We start from the raw sequence: 19,431 nt of genomic DNA, 5'->3' as shown, positions 1-19,431 counted from the left end.
ATTTAGGGCAAGGGTTCGATTAAAATAATGTCGGTGATGGGTCGTCCTCTCCAGGCGATGGCGCTAGCGTTTGGGGAGCTCGCGGCGGATCTCGAGGCCGCGGGAGAGCTGAGCGTCACAGATTTCGCGAAGGCGTGCTCGCTAGTGTCGGTACTGTTTGGATCGCTGGGCTTCGCTTTCAAATTCGCGGAGAAGGATTACACTTCTAAGGTGTGCCGGCATTTCTCGTTCTTGGCCGATATTTCGATGCGCTCGCAGGTGGATGATCTGGTCCAGGCATCCGAGAGATTCAAGACGCTGGGATCGCTGCTGGAGGTGGATGTTGAGCAGGGCACCGTGAGAAATGGAGGCAGCCATTCGAGGAACTTGCTCCGTGTCAAGCGGGGGATTGAAATGGTGAAGATTCTCTTCGAACACATCCTTGAATCAGAGTGAGGTCTCTCTCTTTTGCTTCTTTTCTTCTCTTTTTCTTCTCTTTCATGACAGATTGCGACTTTTTTTTCCTGTTGTTTTTTTGCTCCAGATGCTCTCACTTGCGTGATTCCGCGTCAAAAGCCTACGAAGCAGTTTTCTCGCAGCATCATCCATGGGCGATTCGCAAAGCTGTGGCTGCTGGCACGTATACACTGCCATCAAAATCACAGTTTTTAAAAGTTCTCAAGGAAGATGGTGAGTTTCTTACTACACACAGGGTTTCTATCTGATACCATGATTTTCTACAGATGCCTCGGCAAGAATTCACATGTCTGGTTATGTGGGTGGTGTGAAGCCTGTGATTCATCACGTAGAGACCTTGTTTCTCTCGAGAAACTTGGGCCTTGATTGGTAAATCGATCCAGGTTCTATGTTTTTTGTCACACACCATCTACAATATAACTTGGCAATCACAGCTATGAATCGTCCAACAGTGCTCCCATTTTCTTGTGGAGTTGCTCCACGCTGATACGCATCGACATCCTTGGAAGAACTTCCTGGAACAAGTTCGAGTTATAGCAACCGAGATAGCAAATCAAGGTACTTACTTCCAGCCCATCGTCTTTGATCCGAGCTAGAACAGGTATCTCATACTGGTAAGCCTTCTCCCATTCCGGATTGGAAGTTATGTCTCTCACCTATATGAGCCTCGGCGCAAGGACTTTAGCAGGCAATGCGAGGGACAAGCCGTGTTTTACCTCCAAGGTCGTCCCAGCGAGGGAACTCGCGTCACCCCCAATCAAAAACGCGGCTTGGAGCTTTTCTTTGAGCCCATCGCAGAGGCAGCAGCCGGGTTTGCTGTACAAGACGAGCCTCCGATTCCTATGCGTCGCTGCTGCGGAAGAAACCGCTCGGGGAAATGCCCATTGCGGCAATCGCGAGCTCAGCCCCGCCATTTCTTCCCACCGGATTGTTGGAACCCTACAATCTACGGTAGTTTAATCAATAATATACCTTCCTTTTATTTATAAGTTAATCATGTGTGTTTTCTTAGATTGAAAATATATTTGGATATTTTCAGATAATTTACCATATTCATTTAAATTAATTTTATGTTTATAATATATACATGTTTATAATTTATAAACTTTCCTAAACACTTTTTAGTATATTTTAGGAGCCACAAGCCTAAATTAATCTAGAAATATGTAAGAGTAATGGTTTACAAAAACAATATTTAATATTACTAATTAATCTAATTGATTTATAAGTGAGAATTCTAAAATGCTTGCTAGAAGTGAAGCCGAATGAGTATTCATGTGGGTGTTTGACACTTACATTTGACTAGTGACCTTATATTATAATTCACAATAAACTTTATGAGCTATAATGTCACTATATTTTTATAAGTAATTAAATAACTTCTTTGTATGTGAATTATACTTTAGAGTATTAAAGAATCAACTATTAGGTTGAAACTTATAATTATAAATATATATAAGTGATTAAATTTACTTTAACCATTTATCCACACATTTGACCATTTGGAAGAGTCTCATTCATAACCTTCATGGGTTTGGGAAACAATCAATTTTTTTTACCCCTTGGATTTAAACTCAAATTTGGTCTTAAGCTTTTGGATTTGTTTTTGGATTCAGTCTTAAACTCAGTTTTGGATTTATTCCTGAAGCACTTTTTTTGGACTTCCACTTTTGTTTTTGATTTTTTGCATTAGAGCTTTTAAGTAAAATATTTTGCACTTGTTAGACTTTTACTTTAGCTAGTGCTATATAACACACTTTTAGCTCTATTTTAGGACTAAGAGATAATTTTTTTTTATAATTGGATGTAAGTAACTAAAAGAGAATAGAGAAATGATTTATTGGGGTTCAAATATAAAAGAAAAGGGCTCATAAACAAGAGTGCACCCTTTTTTTCTAATCAATTAAAAGTTTTAAAATACCTCAGGTTAAGAGTCATTGGGTCATAATCCTGTGCATGGTATTTTTGTGCCATTGGGTTTTCAATCAAGCATAATTACCAATTATGCAAATCAATAATTTCTTTTATACTAAATTGAATTACTATTGCAGCATAGCTCATCAATATGGTAAAACTAACATGTTTTATAATGGTTTAAACCTAACTCATGTTCCTTATTGGTGGATGAACAATCCAACACTTAGTGAATTTTGCTTGACAATTATAGGAAGAGTTGATAACGAAGGATTAAAAAGTAATATTACTATGTCATATGTTATCAAGTACAAATATAAATTGTGAAAACATTTGTTATTGATCTTTTAGTGTTTCCAAATTTGAAGTTGGAGGTGTCAGAAAAGTTATCAAAGGGATAATTAACTTATGGTAGCCAAGTGTTTATAGTGACATTGCTTTTTGATCCTTTAATATCGGCTCTTCCTATCATTGTGAAATAGAGTCTAAATTCAATTTAAATTCAGTCTAAATTCAAGAGTTTAGTATTAGAGTCTCAAGTTTAACTCTATTAATTGGCTAGAGAAATCACACCATATATAGAGATTAACATTTAGTAGTCTAATTTACTCTAGTTAGGCTTGACCCGAAGGGTAGGGTGTTAAAAGAGTGGGCTTCTCTAGAATAATCTATTACACACTACAAAGAATATATAATAATACAAAAATCTAAAAGTTATCACTAAAGATTGTCAATAAAAAAAAAAGAAATATATATTCATCATTGAATAATCCACCATCTTAAAGAACAATAAACCATCCATCATTAACAAAGACAATCAACTATCCCAAATAAGGATCAATCATCATCAATGATTGCTAACTTGAACAATGGAATTAATAAGTTATGACAACTCCAAATAAATAGAGTAATGAGTATAAGAACTAAAGAACTAAAAGTTTGAAGAAAGCTATAGTCAAAACATATAGAAAAAAAATTGCAAACACATCCATAAACTAAAACTTGATAATGCAAAAGTTAATGAAGAACATATCTATATTAATGCAAAAATCAAACACAACAATACTACACTTCTTAAGTGATCACGAAACGATTCTTTATGAATTCATATTCTATAACAAGACGTAACTCACTTCATAATATATATACAAAAAGAATCATTAATAATTGACATTCTCATCTCAATTAACAAAGATCCAAGAACTCCAATATCAATCATTAGCTTTTTCTTTTGCAAAACTAATATAATTCATAACTAAATCACTCTTCAAAGAGAAGCCAAAGCCAAACCAAATCTTGTCTAAAAAAAGACTAACTCAACTTATCACTCAACGTTAATATAAAACAACACAAAGATATAGCCAAACTATTAATATTATCTTCATTGAGACTAGCAAAATAGAAATGTCAATCTCCAATAGCCAGTAACTAATCACCAACTATTTGAATCACTATAAATGGAAAATCTATAGAGAAAACATCTAATCTTATTGTAATTTCAGCTCCAATAATGTCAATGTCAAAACATCATTTTAACATCATCAATACTAGAAAAAGACTAGAAGAATGCAAAAATAAATTACCACTCAAAACTCTTTAGCAACGAAGCTAATTAAAATTAAAGATACTTTACTCAATATTTAAGACCAAGCCTTCAACAATACTCAGTTACAAATAACAAATAATCAAGAAGTGAATCACCATATCTAGGATTCATTGCAATCCAACATTATAAAATAAATGCAATTAAATAATACTGACAAAGGTGGAATTCACATACTAATACAAAAACTATACAAACCCAATGATATGATCCTTTATAACACCATCTAGTAAAACAAGCTTTTCATTATTAAATCATCATCAAGTTAAGTGTCAATAGTCTTCAATGAAGTTTATAAGCAATCATTAGTCACAAAACAATCAATAATCACTTCTTAATATACTTTTCATAAGACCCAAACACTAAACTCATATTATTAAGTCATATACTTATCTAATGGAATGTAACACTCTGGATACAAGATATAGGAATATAAATAAATATGAACCAAATAACTATTTGAATCCAATCAAACTACAATAACCTCATTAACAGAGTACGATTGAAGAAGCTAGTTACAAATGATTAATCCTCAACTGAAACTAAAATGAAGACTATAAGATGGAATTGTAGATGAGACCATTTCACTAGACACCAACTTATAAGTATGCTTTTGTAAGGTTGAAGGAGATTTTGATTACAATTCATATTCTCAGAATTTTGGATTTTGATAAATCCTTTAAAGTTGTAACACACTTTATCTCTCTCCCCCTAATCTAACTGGAAAATAGGCAATTGTTTTATGAGAGCCCTTAGTGGCTATTTTATTTTCATTTATCCCCAAGGTTTTAAGGATTCACAGTGACAATATATCTAAATCTCATCCCATAATCATATACACTACATAAGTGCATTGTGATAAATTTGGCTATGTTATAGGTGCTATGTTACGATAAAATTTGATAATGCAGTTGGTGTTATATTATTATTATCCCATTGCATTTTACTCCACAAAATTGGATGAGACCCAACAAAACTAGCTCACTCAAACAAAAGAGAGGTTTGCTATAGTGTTGGTGTTAGAATATTGGAGACACTATTTGGGTGGATATACTAAGCTTTATATAGGTCATAACACACTAAGCTACTTTGCAATGCAACTAAAGCTTATGCCAAAGCAAACTCATTGGTAAGAAAAGTTCATTAGATTCAATATCGAAATCATCTATAAACTTGGTAAAGACAATATTATTCTAGATATATTGAGTCATCAAGCTCAGTTCTAAAGCACGAAGACCATATTTTCGGATATCCACATTGCACTAACACTCTTCTTCAATCACCTCAAGATTTAATGTAAAGCTAAAACACTAACAAGATAAATGACATTATAGCATATGTAATTATGGGTGTGATCATGGGATGAGATTTAGATATACTATCACCGTGGATCCTTGGAACCTTACGAGATAAATGAGGATAAAATAGCCACTAAAGGCTCTTTTATCAAGCAATTGCCCCTTTTTTAGTTGGCTTAAGGGGAGAGAAATAGGGTGCGCTACATATGGTATCGGAGCAAATGGCATGGGTTTGATTCCCATTAATTAGTGGCTACTTAAAAATATAATATACCTTTAAGCAAGGTATATTCTTACCCCTAAATTTGAAATTGTACGTATTGGATATTCATACGTATATCCTTCCTCTTGTGTGGAGTATCCACCGTGGGACTGCAGTACGGGTGGATAACTAATTGCCTCACATGGAATAGCTAGTCTACACAATGGAAAGATTGGTAGATTCAGTATGGAAATGGAGGTGTTGGTTCTTCTTGACTCAATAGAGGTTGTTAATCAATAATCAATGAAGATATTGACATCTCTGAAAGGGGGGGGTGAGTGTAGCGCATGTGATCATGGGATAAGATTTAGATATACTGTCACTGTGGATCCTTGAAATCTTAGGAGATAAATGGGGATAAAATAGCCACTAACGGCTCTCTCATCAAGCAATTGCCACTTTCCAGTTGGCTTAAGGGGAGAGAGATAGAGTGTGCTACAAACAGAAAATTAAGGTCTAAAGAGAATTCTTCATCACTCAAGATAATAATGCCACTTCTACTAACACAAGTGTTAGCAATGTTAATACCTCCACTACACACTTTCTCCATTTAACAATCTACTCCAAATGTTAACAAATGTACCAACAAGTCATAGCAAGTGAATGTTATAACCTTTTTCAATACCTCAATGGGCAAACTCAAGGAATTAAGGAACCAATTTAAGTTTAGCATAATATATCACTATAAAGAATCTAGTTAAATCTACTACAATACTACTTTGTACAAGTAGATTAGCTTCACCATCAACCACTTTGGGGTTGATCATTGTTTAACGAAGCAACTTTGTAAACATATTGCTCATTATCATATGGATATGATATAAGTATCACAATGATTTGTTCATCAATTGAGCAACACCACAAGTAACACCTATGTTATTACTTCAAAGATTTATGTGAATATCAAGTGCCAACCTGATTTGACAAAATGCAACATAAATGCCACACTCAATTGATAAAGATTTACAGCATTTAACATCACTAACTTTTGTTCACAACACAGATAAGCTTATGCCACTCCTTTTCCAATGTTAACTCAACACTAATCCAACACCAAACAATAGCAAAATTCCTCAAAAAAGAATTGAGCATTGTAACCCAAATTTTTAATAGCAAGCCTAGACAAAATGATTTAAAGCCTCATTGCTATCCATCCACGACTTACCACTTATAAGACCACCATAACCAACATGCATTAAAATAAAGACTTTTGATTGCATAATGTGAACACAAGTAATGAAATCACACCTCATTGCAAATCATTTCTCCAAAAAAAAAAATTAATTTACATGTTTGATCCTTTGTCCATGAAAACTTTCTTTTCGGTCTCATTTTTTACCAAACCTCAAGTTTGTTTTTGCATTGCATTCAGTCCAATCCAAGAAAAATTTATGAAAAAGCGTGGCAATGATTACTTGAACCAATAGACTAAGCATGGAAAAAAGTTGGAAAAGATGGAAAAAAAAGCTGTTTATAAGACATAGTACAAGCCAAGCATGAGATCAAGAAAAAAGTCAGATAACTTCCATTAAGTAATGAATCAAGCCTTAGAAGTAAAAATTCTGGTTGTTTCATAGATCTTAAGCATCAAAAACCTCTAGAAGAAGGTTGAAATCAATTGGGTCTAACATTATAATTTCTTCATCGTTTAGCTATCCAAAGTTTATCCTTATCAATCATTTGTTGAGGAGGTTTACTGGGTGAGGTCTTCAGAAGTTTTTGAACCTGCATCACCAGAAGGAAGAGCAAAATCTGCTGATATAGGGTGGATTTTGTAGTGCTAAGCTAAAAAGGACTCTTTTCTCACCTTTTTAATGTCATGTAAATTAGCAAAGTTGGAGCTATTGTGCCTATGGATGATGCTCTTGCTAATCTAGACTTTAGCAGAGTTGATCATTCATCCACCATTTGGCTTTGAAAATGTGTCTTCTCTAGATTGAGTAGTCAAGGAGGAGAGTATAAATTTGATACTTGTCAAGAGGAAACTAAATGGCGGGTCGGGAGGGTGGTCATGTCGCTCCTGACTTCCCGGTCGGTATGAGGACGGCCCGAGAAGGGACAAAATAATGATCATAGTTCAATAAGCTTATGTGGTTTTTTAGATTTTAAGCATGGTAGGAGAAATATCACTTCCAATATTAAAAAACATGTGTTACTATATGATTCATAATATTTATGTAATAGCTTCTATAATTATTTATTTATAGTATAATATTCTTTTATAGAATAAATACTATTGAACTATATGTTTTTCTTGTGGAAAATGTATACTTTCAAAGAAAACAATGTAAGATATCACAAGTTCTGCCAATGTCCTTTTTGGAGCATAGTTGTAATTGCTCAAAACCTTGGAGGTGGCCTCAACAATATCAAACCCCAAATTTTCCAATTAATTTACTCAGTGAAGATGTTCATTCTGCTTGTAAAATGCTTGGAAAACATAGCAAAGGCCATAGTGGCTAGCACCATGGGTTGTAACAGCCCAAGAGCTCTTCCTACAACAGCTTAGTTGATGAGAACTTCATCTCCAACCTCTTGGTGCTAAGGATCCTAAACCTCTAGAACAACAATTTAGGTGGCGAAATGGCAATGTTGATGTTCTTCGCCTACCAAACCTAACAGCCAGTGCTATGGCCGCTGATGCAAAATTATTATTATTGTTTTTATTATAGGCTTATATTTCGTTTATGATATATACAAACTGAACTGTAGTAGAATGTGCTTAACATTGTATTTATCTGAATAAATACTTATGTGTTTTTTACTTGTTTTGACATTAGCAAAATCTTAAGTAACCATTCTCATTTGAAACAAAATCATCAAGAGGGAAGAATGTAGAAATAGACTCACCTTTTTTATTTTTACAAAATCCGGAGAGTTTCCCATTGGAATCCACTGAGTACTCCCCGCATGATTTCCAGAAATCTCTGCCAAGAACAAGCTTGCCATCGAAGGTAAATTAGTGTAGAATAACTTTGATGCAAAATGACCATAGAATGCCAACAAAATTGACTCTAGAATCATTACAAGATTTAGAGTATCCACTGCAAGCCTAAGAAAACCAAAAAAGAAAAAGCATAGTGATCCATAAATATCATACATACCTAACAAAGTAAAAACCAAAATCATCAAAACTCTAGCTAGTATTTTTGTATCCATGGCCAATCAGATAATATTACTCTGCTCACACAAAAAAAAATTATTGTAAATATCTAGAATAATTTAATTACCTCGGCTAGATTAAATGGCCATCTTTGGCTTGTCCTGTAATACAGAAAGCCTTAAAATACTGAAAAGACAAACTTGTGTTTAGAGTCGTGTTTCAGAGTCAAATTTTAAAAGAGCAAATCTTATTAGCAATAAAAAGCCTCTTGAAAACACAGTTGTACCACCACTCACAACACTCAATATTGCTCCAAAGCCACTCACAACACTCAATATTGTTCCAAAGCAAGAATTTGTTTCGCTTCCACAATTGCCTCTATCATGGTTAAGTTACAAACCTTCAATATAAGAGCGTCCTTGTAAATCAGGTCAGTAATTGTGGGGAATTGACCACAATTGGACCTTTGCAGCGTGGGAGGTCCCATATCCACTGCAACCTGGGCATTGAATTATGGATACTAGACTACCTGTCCATCCGAAGCTCGGGAATAAATTTTGTTCCAGCAAGAGTCTGTATCTTGTAGCTGCAAGTTCAAGAACAAAGAAGAAAGAAAAAACCAGAGAATCGAGGTTCCAGGCGAGATTTGGAGGAAGACCAAGGTAAAGCCGCAGGTCCCGAGAAGACTTTCAAGGCTGTCCCCGAGACCGTGAAGGATGAGCAAGGACGGGGGAAGGCATGGAAACACGAGAACGGTGGTGCCAACTCCATTCTCGGATGATCCAGAGGCCTTCGGTAACGACAGTGCTGCCACGTCATGTCACGATTCTATGTTCAAGTTGGCAGCGAAAATCCATTCCACTGCCAGGGCCTCCTCCATGCCAGGCGAGCCGTTTTCGTAGTCCTTACTGGAATCCTCGATGTCTTCTTCGCAGAGATAGAGCCAGTCCAAGGCACCACTCACGTCAACGACCTGAGCCCCAGAGTTCTCAACGGGCAGTGGCTCCATGGCGGCCGATCCTGAGCTCCCTCTCCCGCGCAAGGTTATGACATCCGGCCGAGTTTTTCGTGGAAGCATCCAACGAAACCTACATCAATCTTCTTCCTATCTATCACAAGCTAATTGATGTCGCATTACCTAGATACAGTCTGCTTCGATGAAGTGATTGGACTGTTGCGGACGAGGCTATGAAGGCTACAATGCTACAGTATTGTCGGTCTTACAACCTCAATTGAGAGGCGTGGAAGCCCTTATCATCAACTCCTGAAAGCGAACAAGCAGCTATTGAATCAATTCAGTACCGGCAAGAAAGAATTATTAACCAAAAATTTTAAGATGTCTATATAAAATATCAATAAAAACATTTATAAACAAATATTGCATATGTATTCATCTTAATTACTGCATCACAATTATTATATGATTTTCCTGAAACTAAACAGATTCAGTAGTAATTTCCTCACCTCCTTATAGAACATGGTTCCAGTATTGCAAAAGAAAATCAATGTAGATGTACAAGGCTTGCCACTAAGCTCCAGGCATAATTGGCTTGGTGGGCACTCTCGATAATTGATCTAATTTTTAAAGTTGGGTATTCGAACTTGGATTCCCCAAGGAACAAGAGACTTGAGAGGACACTTCTGATGTCCTGTTTGGATGTTTAGTTAAAAGGATGTGAATCTTAGGTTAATTAAACAAAGTAATGCTAAGCTTTACTATCAAAATCGACCATTTCTGGGAATCTTCTTTTTATCTTTGTTGCACTGAAACTCATGCAAAGAACCCTAAGGATCTCCTCAAGGTCCTCTTACTACAGAATGTTCTATAGCTCATCAAAGATGGATTGGCCTAAATACTTGTTCTTGAGGAGACACTAAAGCATTGAGGAGATTTCCATGGGGAGATGCTAATGGAGCTCATTAGGTCCAAGGTCTTTCATAGACAAGCTTCTAGATAAATCCATTATATGTGCAACAAATCTAGAGAGTGTAGAACTTATGCTTTAGAGGGATTGGCAAAAACCATGCATTTGATTGAGATTTGTTTAGTTTTTATTGAAACTTTTTACACATAGATTATATATCACATTGAAGAATATCCTAGAATATCCTTAGATATATGCTTTACACCAACCATATTCATACCTTGGTTATCAAGTTTGGGTTTGGAAAAATTTATTATTGTAATCACAGTTCTAAAATTTTATTATTATAGAAAACTACATATGAAAAGAAAAAATACAGATATATGAACTAGTTATATTTAAAAAGAAGTATATTTTAATCCCTTATTTAGTTGCTATTTATCTTATGCATATAGATATATTCTAATTTAGTATATTCATCTTATGATATCTATGAATAAAATTCTTATAATTTATTTTATTTTATACTGTGAGTGTATAGAATATAGAAAAGGAATATGCATATTAATCAGCCCAAAATCCCTAAATTATATAGTGGTCCGGACTGAAACTAATTCAATAACTGCTACACTAATATTAGTATATGGTATCATAGCCATACACTTGGACCTCACTTGGAAGGCAATTAGGGTTCTCAGGTGAACAAGCCAGGATCATGAACATCATGCCAAATCTTATAAACTTGCGATACAACTTGCCACAATACTTGATATTGTCTTTTCTATTGAGGAAAGAGCCCCTTAAACAAATATATACCATAAGATTAAACTAACACTAAGTTGCTATTTTGTACTCTGCAAATGGATGATGATGGGAGTTGTAGCCCCCACTCATATACGACCCAAATGTTCAATAGATATAAGCTCTTGAGTTTAAACTTCTTGGGAGGTCACCTAACCCAGTATTATTCAAACCCAATAATGTTTAACCCCAAATATTCTAAGACTCTTAACCATTTGAAAAAGGAGGTGCACTTTTATTCATGGGCCTTTTCCCCCTGTATTTGAACCCTATATATTGTTTTTTAAATCATTTTCTTTGGTTGCTTATAATCCATTACGCTTCCCTACAAATTCACACCCTTATGAATGGAAGCTAAGAGGTATAGATCTTCCGAGAGCGGGGCTCTTGGGACACCCTACCCTTAGGTCAAGCTCAACCGGAGCAAATTGAACTTGCCAAATGTCAATCTCAACATGTGGTGTCATTCCCTTAGCCAACCAACAGAGTTGGACCCGAGACTGCTCTGATATTAAATATAAGCTCCTAAATTTGGACTTCTTAGGAAATTACCCAGCCTAGTACTATTCAAACCGAATAACATTTAACCCCAAGTATCCCAAAACCTTTAACCAATTGAAAAAGGGGGTGCACTCTTATTCATGGGCCTTTTCCCTCTATATTTGAACCCCATGGATTATTTCTCCAAGTTGTTCTCTTTGGTGTAGACTCTATTCAAACAAATGGAAAAATGCTCATTAAATACTAATCCCAAGACTTAGTAAAACTCATAATAATTATGAAAGTAACCTCAACTTTGTTAGCAGTATTGAATCATGACCATATAAGAGTTTATATGGTGAAGTAGTAATAGAATTATGTACCTCTGTGACATGTGCATACCGAAGAGATGGCAAATAACCATCAACTATCAGCATTTGCTAGTATTTACAAGTAAAATTTAACTTGGTGAACCAATAACTTCTCCTTAGATGATCTAGGAGATTAACAATGTGAGGAAAAGGGTATATCCAAAATCATCACTTCGTTTAACAATCAATAGTCAATGTAAAATTGAATACTCCCATCAGACTTCATAACAAGATAAGGTTTACACACCCAAGGACTCTATGACTATCAGATAACATCCTTCTCCAACATCTACTTGACATTTATGAATAAAATTTTGATCTACTTTGGTAACCGATGATGAACAGAAATCTTGATTGGACGAACATCTCCAATTGGAATAGGATGATTTATTGCAATCTTGGCTATAGACAACAAGTCAAATTCAAAGAGATTAACATACTTTTTCATAAGCCAGTCAACTACTACAACATAAAGACCGTTGGATGGATCTAAAGAGGGAATAAAAGAGCAAAATGGAAGCATAAGAAGAAGTAATTGAGAAACAAAAGTGATGGAAGCAAAGGTAAAAGAATAAAAACAAAAAGTAACAAAAATGAAAGGAATAAAAGAAATATAAAAATGTATGAAACAAGGGGGAAAACTTCAAAGTCACACTTGACATAATTGTATAGTAACTAATCATACAAAAAATAAGGTCAAAAGCTTAATTCAGCACCACCTGTAATGACTCAAGCTCAAGCTCAAGATTGCTTACACACACAAATAGGTCTACCTCATCCCATGCATATGCATATATATGGCTATTGCCATAAAGAATGAAAATTGGCTTTACTGCACGAGACAAATATAGATAGCAATATGTGGTAATAGGCCGAGCAATAAAAAATTAACTTGAGCTTATATAAACGAACATGGAGAGAATAATAGAAGACCTTTTATTTGTAAGCAACTAAAGAGAATGACTTGAAAGATGATCCATTGGGGTTCAAATATAAAAGAAAAGGGCCCATGAACAAAAATACATCCCTTTTTTCAATTGGTTAAGGATCTTGGGATATTTAGGGTTAAGTGTCATTGAATTTAAATAATATTGAGCTAGGTGACATCCTGGGAAATCCAAATTTAAGAGTTTACATTTGGTATCGAAACGGTCTTGGGTCTGACTCTATTGATTGACTAACAAAATCACATCACATGTTAATTGATATTTGGCAGGTCTAGTGTGCTCTGGTTGGGCTTGACTACAGGGGTAGAGTATCAAGAGAGCGGGGCTTTTGGGAGAGTTGTGGCTTTTATCTTCTATTCACAAGGGTGTGAACTTGTAAAGAAGCGTAATGGATTGTAAACAACCAAAGAGAACAACTTGAGAGATAATTCATTAATGTTTAAATATAAAGGGAAAGGGTCCATGAACAAAAGTGCATTTTCTTTTTCAATCAGTTAAAGGTCTTAAGATATTTGGGGTTAACTATCTTTGGGTTTGAATAGTACTAGGTTAGGTGACCTCCCGAGAAATTTAAATTTAGAAGCTTACATTGTTATAAAAATAAGCTTGGAAAGTAAGTATTGGATGAATTGGTGCCGAGTGAACTGATGCCGAGTGAACACCTTGATGATACTCTTGAAAGAAATAATCTTATTTGCGCAAGAACTCTCCACTATTTGTAGGACTCCTCATTTCTAGGAAGAATCTCGGTATCTAAACCTTCCACCACAACAATACCAATATCTTTATTTGCGCAAGGACTCTCCACTACTCGTAAGGTTTCTTATTTCCCAGAAGAATTTTGGTATCCAACTTTTCACCACAGCAATACCAATAGGACATTGTTGATGCCAAGGCCTCCACCCAAGAAATAAACGATACCAATCCAGAAAATGTCGATAATGCTAATATGTGTGACCAACCTCATCACACACTTAGTAGCAACCATCATTACCATGACCATATCCTCACCCTTGTCCTTGAATATGAGTAGCAAGATCAACCTCCATTGAAACAGGACCATCTCCCATAAGAAGTAGAGTTGAAGGACATACTGTGAGAAGTGAAAGAGCCAATGTATCATAATGTTTTGCTAGTTGAAGAGTATTGTCAAAAGTGGTTAAAGCAAATGTATGCATAAATCCCATAAAATCTTGATGAAGTGCTAACCATAACATTCCCAACTTGATTCACTTTGACATATTTAGCTCTACACGAAGCAAAAGACTTTGGAAGCAAACACCAAATTACTGTAAGCTCTAGAATTTGGACTTTTCGGGAGGTCAACCATCCTAGTACTATTCAAACTCAAAAACATTTAACCCCAAATATCCCAAAACCCTTAATTGATTGGAAAAGGGGATGCACTCTTATTTATGGATCCTTTCCCTTTATATTTAAATTTCTATGGATCGTTTCTCAAATTGTTTCCTTTGGTTACGTACAATCCACTATACTTCTTTACAAGTTCACACCCTCATGAATAAAAGTTGAGAGCCGCAGCTCTCCCAAGAGCCTCGCTCTCTTAACACCCTACCCTTCCTTGGGTCAAGCCCAACCGAAGGCAAACTAAACCTGCCAGATGTCAATTTCAACATATAGTGTGATTTCCAAAGACACTTAACCCCAAATATCCCAAGACTTTTAACCGATTAGAAAAAGGGGTGCACTTTTATTTATGGGCCATTTCCGTTTATATTTGAACCCTTATAGATTGTTTTTCAAGTCGTTCTCTTTGGTTGTTTACAATTAAATGACCCTTGATGAAGACAATGCAATTGTTAAAAGGTATTATCACCATCCAAATGTATGCTTAAAGACATATAGGAGAATGCTTCAATCCACATGAGTAGTTATGTTCAAACCATTGTACCATTACAACACTGCTCCTTAGAAATACGTGGGAAATTCATGCAAGTGCCAAGCATCATCCCAAAAATGATAAGTAGTAATCACTATAAAGTGATCAAACCAATAATAAAATATCATCCCTAGGATTCTCATGGAAGAACTTTGATCGAATGTGAGAATTGGCAATAAAAGTAAAAGGAGTTATACATATGCCGTGAATGCCATAGAGTTTGATTGTTCAACTACAACTATATAGCATTGAACAATTACACCAATTACTACTCCAAAGTTAAAGGAGGTGGAAGATGTTACTCTCCTATGAAAATGAGAAAAAACAAAAGAGAGAAAATTTAAAAAGCTATAATGAAAGTGAAATCTAAACAATGCAAAAATTAAATTTAAACTAAAATTTCAAATCCAAGCACTCTTTAAAGAGAATCAAAGTTGCTCCTTACCTGAGTGTATGGAATATAGAATTTTTTTTTTAGAAATGTGCATATTAAATAACCTAAAAAGCTTAGATTATATATAAGGTGAGTAATCCAAATTGAAACCAATTTAATGACTATCAAAAACCCAATATATGCTAATATTAGTATATGGCATCATAGCCATACACTTGCACCTCACAATACTTTATTTTATTTAATATTTAATCATTTTTAATTTTAATATATTTAGTAAATTTCAGTTTAAAATTAGAATATTACATTTTTATTACAAAAACTAAACATAAGTAGTTACTTATAAAATATTTATATTTTTGTTAGTTACACAATTACACACTGTTTAAAAAGGTTTTTAAAGAACTTTCTATTTTGTATTTTATTTCTAGTTTTTTAAAGTTTTGACACGTGATTTTTTTGTCCAGATCAATAGTTTACCCATGTGGACAAGCAAGGGAATGTTGACATGCAAACTAAACAAGAATATATTAGATTTAATCATGTTTTCTTTTTCATTTTTTTTCTCTTTGAAGCAGCACTCACCACAACCACTTATGCATGTAAGATACCCTCCCTCATTTTAGAGGATGCGTATTGCACCCTACAAAATCCAAACAGGGACCCATTGGAGTTGAGAACTTGATCTCTTCTGAAAAGTCACAACCTACATAGGTGAAAAAGGAAAATAAAAATGACTTCTTGAAAAGATCCACAAAATCTTTACAAGAAATATGTATATGTGTCTTTTGTATGTGCTGGAGAATTTTGACATGGAATGGAACCCAATGGAATGGATGATGGCACTAAATTGAAGCTTGCTACTAGTACCTTGGTGTGTTGTGATTGATTGATTGATGTGTTCCATATGGTGGGGCATTGTACTGCAACTTGCCGCATTGATGCCCTTTGAATTTTGTATATAAGGCCATTATAAACAATTATTTCCGCATAGATAGTACCAATGCTTAAAAGAATCTCTTATTTCCCAAAGGGAAGCTGCATAGTGGTATGCTCCAAGGGGCCCAACTTAATCTTAAAAGAATCCGCCCCACCCTACATCTATAGTGCCAACAAAAATCAAATAATCGTGCTTTGTCCCACGATAACGACGTCCACCTAGCAATTAATCTCCCACTAATCAAGCTCCAGTAGCTCCCGGGTTCGATCCCCGTGCCAAGCCGGAGCATATAGAAATTCTTTTTCTTCCTTGGCTGGCGTGAGCCTTATGGCACGTTATGCATTTGCATGAGGGCCCCCACTCCTTGACCCTACAAAGCAACACACATAAGAAAGAAAAGAAAAAAAAACGAAAAAAATATCGCAAAAACTTACCTTTGTTTTGTTTTTGTGTGCTTTTTTTCCTCCCAAGTTCCTAGTAGAGCAGCGTCTTCCATCTTATCCCCTCCATCGCTCCCCGTTTACCTATGTAGTAATCGCAAACAGCCGCAATGGTAGAAGCTGAGAGAAGAGAAGCGAAGAGAAGAGATCCAAAGCTCCAACTTAAGGCGGTAGAGATATAGCTATGGCTGTACCTCTTTGTTACTCTGCAGGGGCGATTTTCCTCGACGAGGGCACCATCAATGCTCCGCTACTGCCACTGCCACAATCATCCGTGTGCTCTCCAGCTTCGCCCTCTCGTTTACTCCCTCCTCCCTGCCCCTGCAGCGTTCAACCTCGTTTAGATATCTACTTGTCCAAACAACAGGCATAGTACTTACAGGTTTATCGCTTCCTCCCCCTTTCCTTCAACTTGGAACTGTTCGTCCTTGCCCATATCACTTATCTGCATTTGCACTACCCCATCCCACTCCTCCTCCATCTGGCTGCTTTGATTCTCTTCTTTCTTTCCATTTTTTTTTTCCTTCCCTCGTCCTCCTGTCTGCCTTCTCTTTTCTCTTTCTCGTTTCTTTTTTCTCCGAGAGCTCTCTCCCCCCCTCCCCTCTCTTTCCATCTGGCCTGCAGCTTCTGGAGAAGGATCTCCTTCTCGGGGAGGCAAGTGCGCGCAAAGATCTCGCCTTGGACAACAGCAGGTCGGTCTCTGACAAGATCTTGTGCTTCATCTGCCTTTCTCTTTCATCACAGGCATCACTGTGGAAGGCAAACAGCGACTTGGACTGGAAATACCTCAACAAAGCTTCTCGGTCTCTTTCTCCATCTCGTAGAGCGTCTCTCACTTCTATCCCTCTCTCTCGCCTCTCTCTCGAGATTCCTGGAGCACACAGGTTCATCATCATCAAGGAAAACATTATACACCATTCTTTCGCGTACCGATTTCCTCGATGCATGGTACGCTGTCCTGCCATTCTGGATCCATTCCCAAGGACCCCCTTTCACGAGCAGCAGCAGCCTTTCACATTGGCAGTGGCAGATGGTGGTAAAAATCACAACTTGGGGCCCTGTAAGTTGAAGCCGACTCCTCACTGGTTTTCATTTCTCCTCCTTCCTGGTGGAGACGACTATTGACCTAAATTCCTGCAAGTAAAACGAAGATCCAAGAGTCAGTCAGCTCAATCGACAAGAAGAAAAGAAGAAAAACTTCACAGGAAGATGAGTGGTTTGTTACCAGATGAATCGAACGGAGAAGTTGCCGGTGGTGGAGCGTCTACCAGCAGGGCCGACGCAAACGCTTCCTCGTCCCAGCAAGCTCCTCCAAGTCGCTACGAGGCCCAGAAGCGTCGCGACTGGAACACCTTTGGCCAGTACCTCAAGAACCACCGGCCCCCTCTAGCGCTCTCCCGGTGCAGCGGAGCTCACGTCCTGGAATTCCTGCGCTACCTGGATCAGTTCGGTAAGACAAAAATCCACGCACCAGCCTGCCCCTTCTTCGGCCTCGCACACCCACCAGCACCTTGTGCCTGCCCGCTGCGACAAGCCTGGGGGAGCCTCGACGCACTCATTGGAAGGCTCCGAGCTGCATTCGAGGAGCACGGTGGAAAGCCCGAGTCGAATCCTTTTGGAGCTCGAGCTGTCCGTCTCTATCTTCGGGAAGTGAGAGAGATGCAAGCCAAGGCTCGTGGCATTGCCTACGAGAAGAAGAAGCGTAAGAGGCCAGGCTCTGCAACTTCAGCTGTTGCTGCCGCTGCCGCTGCTTCCACTGCTGCCTCCGCTGCTGCTGCTGCCGCTGCTGCTACCACTAGTGAAGGCTCTGGAGGCTCAGGCTCAGCTCTGTCCGGGGCAACCACGTCTTCATCACCTTCCGGACTAGGTGACCCCCATCTCCTCTGATTTGATTTCTTCCTTCCGACATCACGAGAACTCTTCCCGAGGCTGCGGCCCATTACAGCGATCCCAGGTGAATACATAAGTAGTAGCATACTTATGTTGGTCTGTAGCCGGGCCTTTTGCTTTCTTTCCTTGCATCTATCTCTTCTTCTTTGTTCCCCGTCTGGTCTGTCTGTCCATCACGAACACGTTTAGTCTCTCGAGAAAGTCCGGACCTTTGCATTCTCGGTAGTACAGGATGGCCGCGGGCTATTGTTCGTTCGTCGCTCGTTCGTTCATCCATCTCGTCAGCCTGCGTTGAGCTTATCGTCTCTTGATGCCTTCCAGATTACATCGGAGAGATACGCTGCAAGGATTTTCGATCAGAAGAGTCAGTGACAGCGCTTCAGAAGATCAATTTAAAGCCCACACCCGGTCATACGGCACGGAAGTTTCAACAAGGGAAAGCTTTACTACTTGAAGCTATGCTGATGGTAAGCCATCAATTCACTGTCTGAAAAATCACAGGAGTACTACCGCACCACAAGCGGACAAACAAAGCCATTCAGAAGTTTGAAGGGACTCGCAGGCTCAATTTCAGGGGCTTACTAATGCCAATCCTGTGACAAAGTTTGAAATATCTAACAAAACGGGAATAGATTTCCTGGAACCAGTCCGCAGCTCACATCAATGTGCACGTAGGATAGCGGGCGAAAGAGAGCAAGAGTTGACGGAGAAGCGGAGAAGAGGACAGAACAGGAAGACTTTGCTAAGTAATAAGACCTCTTCTCTAC

The 19,431-nt window shown here is 37.3% G+C and overlaps 4 protein-coding genes across 5 annotated transcripts; 2 read left to right on the top strand and 2 right to left on the bottom strand.

The window, feature by feature from the left end:
- The first annotated feature begins 20 nt into the window (after positions 1 to 20).
- On the top strand, positions 21 to 893 carry LOC9642367 (accelerated cell death 11). Its single transcript, XM_002973698.2, has 4 exons — positions 21 to 210; positions 259 to 431; positions 524 to 669; positions 723 to 893. The coding sequence occupies exons 1-4, from the start codon at positions 28 to 30 to the stop codon at positions 827 to 829; spliced, it is 609 nt and encodes a 202-aa protein (XP_002973744.2). The 5' UTR covers positions 21 to 27; the 3' UTR covers positions 830 to 893.
- Positions 746 to 1,468, bottom strand: LOC9642366. Its single transcript, XM_002973541.2, has 3 exons — positions 1,173 to 1,468; positions 1,023 to 1,112; positions 746 to 971 (listed from the first exon to the last, which is right to left on the bottom strand). The coding sequence occupies exons 1-3, from the start codon at positions 1,368 to 1,370 to the stop codon at positions 891 to 893; spliced, it is 369 nt and encodes a 122-aa protein (XP_002973587.1). The 5' UTR covers positions 1,371 to 1,468; the 3' UTR covers positions 746 to 890.
- Positions 1,469 to 16,387: 14,919 nt separating this feature from the next.
- On the bottom strand, positions 16,388 to 17,816 carry LOC112347560. Its single transcript, XM_024678646.1, has 3 exons — positions 17,705 to 17,816; positions 16,769 to 17,645; positions 16,388 to 16,704 (listed from the first exon to the last, which is right to left on the bottom strand). Exons 1-2 carry the CDS (start codon positions 17,748 to 17,750, stop codon positions 17,212 to 17,214), a joined length of 480 nt encoding a protein of 159 aa, XP_024534414.1. The 5' UTR covers positions 17,751 to 17,816; the 3' UTR covers positions 16,388 to 16,704; positions 16,769 to 17,211.
- Positions 17,817 to 17,910: 94 nt separating this feature from the next.
- On the top strand, positions 17,911 to 19,307 carry LOC9642365 (protein G1-like1). 2 transcript variants are annotated; one of them, XR_002992810.1, is made up of 2 exons: positions 17,965 to 18,728; positions 18,986 to 19,307. XR_002992810.1 is itself a non-coding variant. In XM_024678642.1 (1 exon), exon 1 carries the CDS (start codon positions 17,984 to 17,986, stop codon positions 18,659 to 18,661), a length of 678 nt encoding a protein of 225 aa, XP_024534410.1. In that variant the 5' UTR covers positions 17,911 to 17,983; the 3' UTR covers positions 18,662 to 19,307. The 2 variants fall into 2 exon arrangements, 1 of the variants encoding a protein (XP_024534410.1); XM_024678642.1 differs by having other exon boundaries at positions 17,911 to 19,307.
- Positions 19,308 to 19,431: the final 124 nt, after the last annotated feature.

Source organism: Selaginella moellendorffii, unplaced genomic scaffold, assembly GCF_000143415.4.
Source record: "Selaginella moellendorffii unplaced genomic scaffold, v1.0 SELMOscaffold_22, whole genome shotgun sequence".
NCBI lineage: Eukaryota > Viridiplantae > Streptophyta > Lycopodiopsida > Selaginellales > Selaginellaceae > Selaginella > Selaginella moellendorffii.
This window is presented reverse-complemented; position numbering and strand designations above follow the sequence as displayed.

Bases quoted from the DNA above. Each gene is read 5' to 3' on its own strand.
- LOC9642366 (XM_002973541.2), bottom strand. From the start codon at position 1,370: ATGGCGGGGCTGAGCTCGCGATTGCCGCAATGGGCATTTCCCCGAGCG. The intron at 1,113-1,172 runs GTAAAACACGGC...AGGCTCATATAG, and splicing joins TCGCTGGGACGACCTTGGAG to GTGAGAGACATAACTTCCAA. The intron at 972-1,022 runs GTAAGTACCTTG...AACTTGTTCCAG, and splicing joins TCAAAGACGATGGGCTGGAA to GAAGTTCTTCCAAGGATGTC.
- LOC9642365 (XM_024678642.1), top strand. From the start codon at position 17,984: ATGAGTGGTTTGTTACCAGATGAATCGAACGGAGAAGTTGCCGGTGGT.
- LOC9642367 (XM_002973698.2), top strand. From the start codon at position 28: ATGTCGGTGATGGGTCGTCCTCTCCAGGCGATGGCGCTAGCGTTTGGG. The intron at 432-523 runs GTGAGGTCTCTC...TTTTTGCTCCAG, and splicing joins GAACACATCCTTGAATCAGA to ATGCTCTCACTTGCGTGATT. The intron at 670-722 runs GTGAGTTTCTTA...GATTTTCTACAG, and splicing joins AAAAGTTCTCAAGGAAGATG to ATGCCTCGGCAAGAATTCAC.
- LOC112347560 (XM_024678646.1), bottom strand. From the start codon at position 17,750: ATGGATCCAGAATGGCAGGACAGCGTACCATGCATCGAGGAAATCG. The intron at 17,646-17,704 runs GTACGCGAAAGA...TGTGTGCTCCAG, and splicing joins ACCATGCATCGAGGAAATCG to GAATCTCGAGAGAGAGGCGA.